Source organism: Pipistrellus hanaki (genome assembly GCF_964339955.1).
Source record: "Pipistrellus hanaki genome assembly, chromosome: 2".
Taxonomy (NCBI): Eukaryota; Metazoa; Chordata; class Mammalia; order Chiroptera; family Vespertilionidae; genus Pipistrellus; species Pipistrellus hanaki.
The window spans coordinates 43,248,396-43,260,868 of NC_140504.1; the positions used below are offsets into that span (position 1 = coordinate 43,248,396).

General features: G+C 39.4%; 1 protein-coding gene across 3 annotated transcripts in view; it reads left to right on the plus strand.

Moving 5' to 3' along the window:
• The window catches only part of TPRG1 (tumor protein p63 regulated 1), a 124,742-nt gene that overhangs the window by 27,609 nt on the left and 84,660 nt on the right, over window positions 1–12,473 (plus strand). For 2 of the 3 annotated variants that reach the window (XM_084871835.1, XM_084871834.1), the window contains exons 2-3: window positions 6,348–6,571; window positions 11,612–11,703. In XM_084871835.1, coding sequence (XP_084727961.1) covers window positions 6,350–6,571; window positions 11,612–11,703 — 314 coding nt within the window. In that variant the 5' untranslated portion in view covers window positions 6,348–6,349. Of the gene's footprint in view, window positions 1–1,705; window positions 1,771–6,347; window positions 6,572–11,611; window positions 11,704–12,473 lie in introns of those variants that run through there. The other variant, XM_084871836.1, reaches the window with a different exon arrangement.

Below are 12,473 nucleotides of genomic sequence, written 5' to 3' on the forward strand. Positions count from 1 at the left end.
TATCCTTCAGTAAGTATTTCTTTTTAAAAATATATTTTTTTGATTTCAGAGAGGAAGGGAAAGGAAGAGAGAGATAGAAATATCAATGATGAAAATCATTGATTGGCTGCCTCCTGCACATCCTCTACTGTCGATCGAGCCCGCAACCCTGGGCATGTGCCCTTGACTGGAATCGAACCCAGGACCCTTTGGTCCACAGGCCGATGCTCTATCCACTGAACAAAACCAGCTAGGGCAATAAGTATTTCTTCATATAGGTTCTCAATTCCTTGTATTATTTCTTCTCTTTCTGGTACCCCTATCATGCAGATGTTGTTATGCTTCAAGTTTTCCTGAAGGTCCTTTAAACTGTCCTCTTCAATTTTAAAGTTATATTTTCTTTCTGCTGCTCTGGTTGGGTGTTTGTTTGTTTTTTTCTACTTTGTCTTCTAATAGCTGACTTGATCGATCCTCTGCTTTATTTAATCTTCTTCCAGTGTATTCTTCATTTCAGATATTATATTCATATTTATGCCTCTTTTTAATGCTCTCTATGTCCTTTTTCATGCTATTGAGCATCCTTATAACCATTAATTTGTACTCTATACCTGATAAATTGCTTAGCCTCCATTTCACTTAGCACTTTTTGGGTGATATTTCTTTCTTATTCTTTCATTTGAGGTCTGTTTCTTTGTCTCTCCATTTTGTTCACTTCTTTGTGTTTGTTTCTATGTATTAGATCTGCTATGACTACCAGTCTTTGTAGGGTGGCCTATGTAGAAGGTTACCTGTGATACAGTGGTGCAATCTCCTTGATAACCTGATCTGGAATGTACCTTGGGTGGGTTATGTGGACCCTCCTATGGTAGTTGAGTCTTGATTGCTATTGGCCTATTGGTATCTTGGATTGACCAGTTTGGCTCACTCTGAGGTTAAACCTTAATCATGGCATGTGAGCTGCTGTGCAGGTGCTAACTACATAAAACAGAATTTGCCTTATGAGGGGTTAGTGCCTTCTGAGATCTTCCTTTGGCTATGCTTGCTTGTGAAGCTTGTTGGATCCTGCTCTGATGTTGTGTGAAGTTGGAAACTGGTTGTGTTGGTTCTGGGTCTTTTTGGAGGGACTCTGGTGCAGGCCAATGTCAGACACTGCCTAAGATTGTTTTGGGGAAACTTGTTTGAAGCCACAAGTGATCCACAGTTTGTGATTGCCTCTGCTAGGCCTGGGTGTGTAAGAGAAATAACAAGCTCTGCACCAAGGCCCATTTTTACTAGAACCAGAATCAGGGCAGGTTGGCAAAAGTTCTAAAACACCCAAGATCCACCTGTCTTCCTCCATCTGCTGGCTGCCTATTAGGCTCAGTCACTGGAAGAGCCAGTGGGACTTGAGTTTCATGAAATAGGTTCACAGTGAGTCACAAAATAGAAGTGAGTGGCTGTCCCATCAGTGGGAGGTTTTGGTCTGGTTTCAGAGAAGGTGGGGTTTCTGGTTCCTACCCCAGAGCTACACCATTCAGTCTGTCCTGGATTTTGCACAGCCTCTGCGAGGGTGGAGCCAGCAGGAGTCAGGTGGGTGGGGCCTCTGGAGACTGGAGGGTGGGTCTTCCAGGAAGCCTGGAGGGTGTTTCTATTGGATCTCCCATAAGAAGGAAGAATTAGTCAGATTCATGGGAAAGGAGGGGAATGGATCTCACCTGAAAACCACTAAACTCAGATACCTCCTCATTCTGCCCTAATCTTTACATTCTGGCCAAGGCAACTGACTCCTCAGCAGGGTGTAAACTTCATATGGTAGGGTAAAAGGTAGTCCAGATAGTGGATCTATTGTATTCTTATAGGCTAATGGCACACAGAGGGGAGTACTCCACTAAGGGAAAATGGCATCTGTTGTATGGAAGAAAGATTCAGCACAGGGATCCTAGCAGCTGTCCCCCAAGCTCCCTTGCCAAAACCACAAACACCAGACTCTTTATGGAACTCTAGTCCTCTCCACCTTCCCTCTGCCAGAGTCCAGGGTGGATGACTTGCAAACAAAATCTTATGCATTGGCTTTCTAAGAGGGGTCTCTAGCAGACATCTATCTCTCCCTGATGGACCAAAACCCTGTAGTTTTTCACAACCAGATGTTATATGGACAAATTTTCCTGGTTCTGGTGCTCTGGGCTGGGGAGCCCAGCTTGAAGTTTAAACCCCACACTTCTCAGGAGGAACCCCCTGCAGCTGAGATATTCCCCTAGAACCTCAGCCACAATGAGAGTGAGCCCAGTCCTTTTTGTGTCTCTGCCATTCCTACAATCTCAATTTGGCTTCTTCTGTAAATCCTTGCTTATAAGACTTCTCTTCAGCTGGTCTTCAATTTGTGATTCAGGATGATTGCACTATAATCTAGTTGTAATTTCAGTTTGGTCCTGAAAGGAGGTGGGTGTAGCTTCTACCTAATCTGCTGCCATCTTGGGTTATCCCACTCACATTATTTTAAGTATTTGCACAATATGGATTGGATAGAATTAGAAATTTCTTGGCCAGTAGGTATTAACTGGTCTTCAATTAAGCAATATTAAAGTCTTTTCATTTTTTAGGATAATTTTCACTACATTAATTCCTTGGAATGATAAAATAAGGTAAAAAAGTATGAACATAATTATCTTTCTAAACGTTGATCCTTTGCTTCTGTTAGAAATTGTACTCTCATTAGCACTAACTGCTAAGGTAAATTTACTGGGCAATCTAGGGAACAATGATTTTCAATTGTAAATGGCTCTAGATAGGTCTGTTTTGAGGCATACTAGTAATTATTCACATAAAGCAATAGAAACATTTGGATTTAGCTGGATTTGTTACCAGTATTAATATGCTTTTAGTACCTGAATGTATATGATCTATTTACATAGCAGTAGAAGGGCACATATTATTGAATTGGGAATAAACACTATCTGGGCAGGTGGCGATGAAGAATGAAGTGGGCTGCTTAGATGCATATTGCTCCTCTGCTATGGGGGAAGTTGTTAAAGAAGTTACACATCCTTACAAAGATGTCCCCATGTCTGGAAGAGAGCTGGAATCATTTTGAATTGAGGTGGTTGGGTTCAACTCTCCCATTAGTCATGGCTATTTGAATGTAATTAAAGATCAGTTTCCTTCTTTCCTGGATCTCAAACTTCTCAGTCTCCAAAGTGCTTCTGCTCTGCTTTTCTTCAAGTGTTTCCAGAGGAGACAGCCTGAGGGAGAGGAAGTGGTGCTAATTAAATCCTCCCTCTGTTTTCCAGGCACAGGAGTCTTGAGCAGATGTCTGTTGTTAGGAGCTTGTTCACAGAGTGCAGCAAATACAGAAGCAGGCTTTCCTTCCCCAAAGGCACAAACTTTCCTCCACAGGGAACTCTAGAAATGCACTTCCTTCCAACACCTACTCTGGCAGAGGTGGCAGACCCGCATAATAGAGCCTGTAACTGCCAGGGAGGCCATGTCTCACTAATTCATTCTCTCTCTCTCTCTCTCTCTCTCTCTCTCTCTCTCTCTCTCTCTCTCTCTCTCGTCTTTCACACACCACACACACACACACACACACACACACACACACATGCACATGCACACGCACACTAATTTTTTTCCTGCTTCTTCCTGTGTGTTTTGTATGTCCCAAAAGCCAATCTCTCTTTGTCTTTTGTATGCCCCACTTAAAAAAAAAATACTTGAAAATCCAGAAAATCCCCTCCTGATGTAAAAATAGTATCATGGTGGGCTCGCTGAAATCAAAACATGTTTGGGAGTCCTGGGTGGGAGTGTAAGTGCTGACACAATTTTATAAGTGTTTCTGAAATGATCCAACTCTGTGCTTTTCACATGGAGATGAAATCATCCTCCAATGTCTGCTGGGTGGATCAGGTGAAATAACCTGTAATGTGATCTGCAGAGAGCTTTTCATTCATGAGTTCTGTGTTTTCTCCTACATTCAAACCCTCTCAGGATGACTTTATGTCCACATTTGCCTGAGATAATCCCAGATACTCCCATCATCCTGGCATAATTGTTAATAGCATACTTTCACTTTCAAAAGTGTCCAGGTTTAGACAACAAATGATATGTTCGTAGTATTTTTACCTCTCTTGAATACTCTAAATTAATCCCTATTTCAAGAATGTAAAGTTGCTGGGAATAGGGGCTGCTTCTCACTTTCTGGTATTTCACAAGAACTGAGGAAAATAAGTTTGTCTGACTAAGAACACTGTGGTAGCCCTGAGGATAAGATGGCACTCCTGGTTATATGGTGAAGCAGAGTGTAAGACCCTCCCATATGGCATGTGCCTTTTGTTTTGTGTTGTGCTGCTTTTTTATTTACAAAATAGAAATAAATTTATTGTGTTTTTATTTATATAAGACATTATACAGGAGTGGACAAAAGTAGGTTAATAGTTTATTTTTGTATTTTTAACTATTAATTAGAGGCCTGGTGCACAAAATGTGTGCACTGGGGGTGGGGAGGGTGTCCCTCAGCCCAGTTTGTACCCTCTCCAATCCCTGTGGGACAGTCAGGGGATGTCTAACTGTCCCACAGGGATTGGGCCTAAACTGGCAGTTGGACATCCCTCTCACAATACAGGACTGCTGGCTCCCAACCATTTGCCTGCCAGCCTGCCTGATTGACACCTAACTGGTACCCTATCAGCCTGATTGCCCCAACTTTCCTTCTCTGCTGGCCCAATAGCTCCCAACTGTCCTCCCTGCTGGACTGGTTGCTCCTAACTGCCCTCCCCTACAGTCCTGGTCGCCCCCAACTGCCATACCCAGCAGGCCTAGTTGCCCCCGACTGCCCTTTCCTGACAACCTGGTCACCCATAACTGCCCTCCATGGCAGCCAGGTCTATTCTACCTGCCCTCTCCCTCCAGGTCCCCCCTAATTGCCCTCCCCTGCTAACCTCATCACCCACAACTGCCCTCCCCTGCCAGCCATCTTGTGGTGGCCATCTTGGACCACATGGGTGTAGTCATCTTGTGTGAGGGCATGACAGTCAATTTGCATATTACCTCTTTATTATATAGGATTGTTATATTATTTATCTGTATTTATTTGCCTTTTTCATATGAACAACTATAAACCTGCTTTTGCTCATTCCTGAAAAATTATTTTAAGCACATAGAGACTTCTCAAAACAAAAAATAAAAATTAATGCCTTATCATCCAGAGATAATCATTATTAATGTTCAATTTTTACAACTTTTTAGGCTTTTTCCAGCCCCTCTCATATAACACATGCATATACATAAACCCAAGTATTCTTTTATTCTTATTTTCGCTTTCTTTCTTTCTAATTATTTTACCAATTTGAATAATACTATTCATAATATTTTATAACCTACTTTTTGCGTTTACAATCCATTTTGAACATCTTTCCATGATAAAAATATACAATTACACTTTCAGTGAATACATTATATTTCACTGCATGTTATAACATATTTTATTTAGCAAATTTCTGATAGTACTTAGTTTCTTTTTAGTATTAGATAAAATGTTGTGTGAGTATATGGTATTGCTATTATATCCAGTGTTTTGCTGCTAGACCTAAAGTTGTATATTTTTCTACTATTAGACATAATAGATATTGTGACAAACAACTTTCCATATTTATGGCTTTGAGCATTTATCTAAATTATTTTCTTAGTATTCATTTTTTAAATTGCAATGTTCCAGCTGAAAAATGTGCTCAGTTTTAAGTGCTTGTATGCCTTATTGCTACCCAAAAATCAAAAAAAAAAAAAAAAAAAAAAAAAGTTGCATTATCATTGCCTTTAACTCTTAAATAAGCTTGCAGGCTGGTGGATTGTTTCGTAAAAATGCTATGAAATCTTGAACAAAGATGTTTGATAATTATTTCACACACCTCTTCCCTTATTCAGATGTCTATATGGGGAGATTAAAGATGAAAAACAAAAGTACTTGCAACCTCCATTTCCTTCTTTTATTTTATTTTTTTAAATTGATATCAGAGAGGAAGGGAGAGGAAGAGAGAGATGGGAACATCAATGACGAGAGCAAATAATTGATTAGCTATCTCCTGCACATCCCACACTGGGGATCAAGCCCAGGCATGTGCCTTGACTGGGAATTGAGCCGAGACGTTCTGGTTCAACTGCTGAGCAACACTAGCTGGGCACAACCTCCATTTCTCTGTCCAGAGAATAGTTCTCCAGAATTGTGGAGTCTGAATCTTTGAATTTTATTGATCAATGCCTCTGTTTAGTTAATGTGTGTGTGGGTTGAGGTAGGGAAAGGGGAATTGTCAGTTTCGGGAATATCATATGCTCATGTACTTAGTTGACTTTTTTTTTATTATTGACAAGATTGTTTCTTCCTTTATTTCAAATTAAAGAAATGTCCACGATTGGGAGTTTTGAAGGATTTCAACCCATATCTCTGAAACAAGAGGGAGATGACCAACCCTCAGAGACTGATCGACTGTCCATGGAGGAGGGAGATCCAGGCAAGGACCCAGTACCAAAGCATATTTCAAAGCAGCCAAGTGTAACCGAGTCAACATTGTACCCTAATCCTTATCACAAGGCTAATGTCTCCCGGAAGTACTTCGTTACACGGGTAAAGTCATTGGTACTTTTAAATGCTACATAAGCTTCTTTAAAAAATCCTAATGTCTTTCTGTATACCATGTATTTTACCAAGTGTTTTCACATTTGTTATCTCATCCACAAAATGTAAAAGAGCCCAGCTGGCATGGCTCAGTGGTTGAGCATCAGTCTTGAACAAAGAGGTCTTGGGTTTGATTCCCAGTCAGGGCACATGCCCAGGTTGCAGGCTTGATCCCCAGTAGGGGGTGTGTAGAAGGTAGCCAATCAATTGATGTTTCTATCACTCTCTCCCTTTCACTCCCTCTCTAAAATCAATAAAGATATATTAAAAATAATTAAATAAAATAAAAATTGTGAAGAAGATACCTTTTGTTTTTTAGACTTTGCAAAATAATTTTATTGTAATAGTTATTACAACATCTCAATAGAATTCATTCTTTTCCTTCTAATTCACAGATGGCTAGTTGTTTACTCTGTAAATCACTGGTACCTATTTTATGAGGTTTGAGAAGGAGATATTTTAATTCCCATTTTTTCAGATGAAGGATCTGAATTTCAAATAAATTAAGAGAGTTTATTTTTAATCAACAGGTAGGACCAAGGAAAAGTAGGTCCTCCATTCTCCATGGACCTTTCCCTCCTTAGTCTTGTGTTTATGCTTAACCTGACCTCAAGGAATTTATGTCTTACGGAGAGAGGGCCAGAGCAACTGGAATTTAAAACTGTGAGTCCAGAGTAGATATTTGTTATATTCTATAAACATTGGTGGCAGAATGGAGAATATTCTGAACTTCAAGGGTCTACGTGGAGGTGCTACAGTGTGGGAGCAGGAACTTTTATTTTTATTTTTAAATATATTTTATTGATTTTTTTTTTTTACAGAGAGGAAGAGAGAGGGATAGAGAGTTAGAAACATCAATGAGAGAGAATCATTGATCAGCTGCCTCTTGCACACCCCCCACTGGTGATGTGCCCACAGCACAACAAAGGTACATGCCCTTGACCGGAATGGAACCCGGGACCTTTCAGTCCGCAGGCCAACGCTCTATCCACTGAGCCAAACTGGTTTCGGCTGGAGTAGGAACTTTTAAATCTTAACCCTATTGCTGCAGTCTGGAGCTGAGCTCTCATTCCTATGCATTGGAGTTGGGAAAGTAAATGGATGAGTGTGTAATGAGAATGGGGTTTGTATACTCAGGTGATAAAAATGATATTTTAAACTTCTAGCATTTGAATCAATAGAGATTATGTCATTGGTTTCTGGCACTTATCTCTGTTTTGAATTCTCCTTTCTACTTAGAGATCTTTTCTGATTTTTTTTTTTTTTTTAACATTCTTGTCAACACAGTCTTGGATAGCTCATAGGCTACAGAAATTAGTGTCAAAATTAGGGACTGTATACTGTGGCAAAAGAGACCATCTCATTTTTTAAGTGTACATAGAGACTCTCATCAGCTTGGATAACCTTTTCCTCCTATGGTAGTTCATCTGCTATTATTGCTCATCCATGTCTTAAAAAAAAGACCTCAAGGCTAACAAAGACTAATAACTCAAGATATATTATGATAATCACTTTATTGTGGTGATATATTCAAAGGCAACTTCTTATGAAAGAAACAATACTTGACCCACTTGAGGAAAGATATTTTTAAAATCCCTGTAAAATTCTATATTTGCAGATATCTTATCAGAAAGTTGAAGTGCTTAGGGATGGGAAATTATCTCTAAATTTATACTTGAGAATGTAAATTAAATATAAACTACTGGGACTAAAACTATTTGATCTTTTAATATTTAATTAATGGTTCCCCATGGCCTTTTTATAGCCTGTGTTCTATTGTAAGCAAGGAGACTTTAATAAGCAGGTTTGGGACTTCCCATTGTGTAGCAAGATGTCATTGCTTTCATGATACTAATTTGGCTTTCATACTCTCTCTTTCCTTCTCCTCTTACTATAGGGTTTCCCATGTCTTGCTCTTGCATTGGGAAAAGCTAAATATATTAGTTGTATTGTTATTGTCTGTTAGCTTTTTTTCTGTTCTGAAAATTATATATATCACTGGGAAAAAGGTTTCTCAACTCCCCTCCTTACAATAAAATCCCTTGAAGATTATAATAAAGATGATGTTTCTAAGAGCAGATACTTCACAGTAATAAAATAAGATGTATTTCCTTCATTTTCAGGAAAAAACATATTTTCTCTGACTTTACAAGCCATATTACAATTTAGAGATGGGTTTCTTGTCTTATATATTTACCAAAAAGCAATCCTATCTGGACATGATGACATAATGACTGCCAGGAGACAAATATTCTTGTATCTGAGTCTCTAGGAGCATTCCCTTCTATTCCTTTTTCTCTCTATCTAGTTAAAGAGTTGAGTACATGGGGAAAATTTATCAGCAGACATGAGTATTGTTTGTGTGACAACTGACCCCAGGCTAGTCCAGATCAAGAAAAAGTAAGGACACAAAATACATAAATCTTTGAAATTCTCTTAGATTTGTTTTGACTGGAGATATTAGTTCTAGACTATTGGAAAAGATATTGTCCATTATGCTATTTGTGACTTAAAAATAAGAATCCCCTCTAGTGAATTGTTTGTTAAAGTTTGTAATTATAATTATATTTGAATTGCCTTGATAAGATTTCTTTCACCAGATGATGAGGAAGTATTATTTTGTCATTGTTTTCTATTAGGCAATAAGGAATCTCAGAGTGACTTGTTCTGTTGCAGTAACCATTTAATTCCCATATCCTTATATAACTATTTACATTCTACTTATATTATCAATAAGTATGGTAATAAAATCTTATTCAGTTACCAGTTTACCAAATGTTCTTGGCTTCTCCCAACAGCTCTGTTATAACTAATATTATTCACTTAACAAATGAGTAAACTGATATATAGAATGACAAAATGACTTGATAGGGATCTCATAGCAAGTGGAAAGGCTGAGATTTATACCATGTCCTCAACAAAAGTCACAGTGTGGACACATTTTTATTTCATTTCCAACACTAAGTGACTGAAGTTTATTATAGTACCAACTAGAGGCTTGGTGCACAAAATCAGTGCACTGGGGTACCCTCAGCCCAGCCTGTGCCCTCTTGCAATTCAGGACCCCCTCAGGGGATGTCCAATTGCCAGTTTAGGCCCCCCCCCCCCCCCCCGCCCCGAAAGGGTCCTGAATTGTGAGAGGGATATAGCAGTGCACCAAGCTGTAGGCAGCAGGGGAAGAGCCAGAACTGGGGCCAGATGCCATGCTGCTCATGCTCATACTGGCCCACTGCACCTACTGCTACCACTCAGTAGCGCTCCTGTGGAGCCAAGTATGTGAAGCTCAATACCTTTACCCCCACTTATCTGAGGCAGCTGCATTCTGTTCCCATTTGTCATATATGGATTCTTATATAAAAATTTTTCTTGACCAATGGATTCTGTGACCAAAATGTTGGAAAGCCTTTTATCATAGACCGAGAAGACATGCAAACCAAAATCCTACCACCACCCCATCTCTGGGAGGAAACGATATTTGAATGGTTCATAGCGAGGCCGGTGTTCCTGTTTTCTTTTGTGAGAGAAGGGCCTCAGGCTGGGAATATTAGGAATGTTAATACATAAACAAAATAAGGCATTAAAGCCATATTATATAGAGAATATATGAAATTTTTAAGCTACTTGTCAGTAGCCCAGACTTGGGAATGAGGTCAATACTACCTTTAGGCCCAGAAATTAAAGGTCTGGGTTTCTTATATCTGCTACTGCCTAGCTGAGTGAACTTGACAAGTTACTTCCCTGCACTGAACCCTGTTTCTACACCTAAAAAACAAAATGGTTTTAGACTAAATAAGCCCTAGGCTATAGTCATTCTCAACCTTGGCTACACATTGGAGTCATCTGGGATGCTTTAAAAAAATACTGATATACTGATATGTGAGTCCCATTCACTGAGTGTCTTATATGATTGTCTTAATGCACAACATGAGCATTAGGATTTTTTCAAAGTTTCCCTGTGGTGTTTATTTATTTTTTTTTTTCTGATGTGCATCCTAGGTTTAGAATAACTGTCTAGAGATCAATGACTTTCATAGTAGTGTCTCACATCAACTGTATCATCTGGGAACTTGACAAAAATGCCAGATACCAAGCCCACTTCAGAGCCAATGAATCAGAAACCCCAGGGACAGTGCCCAGGCATCTGTGTTTTAAAACACATTTCACGTAGTTCCGATGTGCACTGCTGTTTAAAAAGTCACTGAGCTGGAGGCTCTACACATTTCCAATTAGGACAAGGATTTACTAAGTTCCAAGTTAGTGGTAGGTGCATAGGTAGGAACACCTGCTTGGAGAAGGATGAAGAGTGTGATGTAAGCTGAGACCGGTTTGGCTCAGTGGTAGAGCGTTGGTCTGCGGACTGAAAGGTCCCAGGTTCGATTCCGGTCAAGGGCATGTACCTTGGTTGCGGGCACATCCCCAGTAGGGGGTGTGCAAGAGGCAGCTGGTCGATGTTTCTCTCTCATTGACGTTTCTAGCTCTCTATCTCTCTCCCTTCTTCTCTGTAAAAAATCAATAAAATATATTAAACAAAAAAAGAATCTGATGTAAGGAGACAAAAGAGTTGATTTCCTAGAGACATAAAATTATGGTCAGAATTTTGGAAGGTTTCTCTCTGGTATTTTATTGCCATGTGCTCTTTGAAGAGAGAAAGGTTTGATTTAAAAAATGCATACATTACTAAATGCTTTGAACTTCCTGATAAATATATTTGTTCAGAAAAACTGGTCCTCTAAAAATGGCTGTCTTTATTTCTATAAGAAAGTGTGAGTAAGGTTATGGAAGACGGGAATTGGATCACTTTGATCTCACCCAAGGAAAGCAGTTCAAGACTAAGCTTTCCAGCAGCAAGTGCCTAGAGCAAATGAGCAAATATGAAAAATATCTTTCCTGCTCAGCTTTTTGTAGAAGATGTAGAAACATAGTAACTAATCATAAGCACAAAGAGGATTCAGTCTTCTCTAAAATAGGTATTTTCTTTTTCCCACTCAGCCGGGGACCATTGAGACTGCCATGGAAGACTTGAAAAGCCACATAGCCAAGACTTCTGGAGAGAAAATTCAAGGCTTCTGGCTATTAACAGAGTGAGTAGTGATGACTCAGTGAAGGGAAGTGGAAATCTAGCATTTTCCTTGACACCTTTGTAACAGAATAGGAGATGGATCTGTGGAAAAAATTTCTTCTAGTTGTCATGCAAGATAATTGACATATCCACTTAGAAAGTAAAGTTACATAGTGCCACATGGATGGTGGTATGACAACCTTGGCTCATCACTTCACTCAGCCATCACTATAGCTACCTTAAGTCAGGCTATCATAATTGATCTCAAGGACTATTGCACTTGCTTCCTAACTGAACTCTCTGGTTCCAATCTCTGGCTCTTACAGGCAATCTCTCTTCAACTACCTAAGGCTGCTAACCATCCCACTCAGGGTAGAATATAAAGGAAGATTAGAAAAGAGGATAAATGAAGTCAACATATACAGTTTGAATTTTATCTTGTGTACAATAATATCAGCAGAAAAACAGGGAAATCATGCTGAATAGAAAAGATAAGATACCTGTCCAATTAATATTTTAAAAAAACAACATCTAAGGTTGCCCCAGTGGGTTTAGCTCAGTGGATAGAGTGACAGCCTGCGGACCAAAGAGTCCCAGGTTTGATTTTGATGAAGCACACATGCCTGGGTTTTGGGCTTGATCCCAAGTAGGGGTCATGTAAGAGGCAGTCAATCAATGATTCTCTCTCATCATTGATGTTTCTATTCTCTCTCTCCTTCTCCCTTCCTGTCTGAAATCAATCCTATATAATAAAAAGGTAATATGCAAATTTACCATCACTCCAATACACAA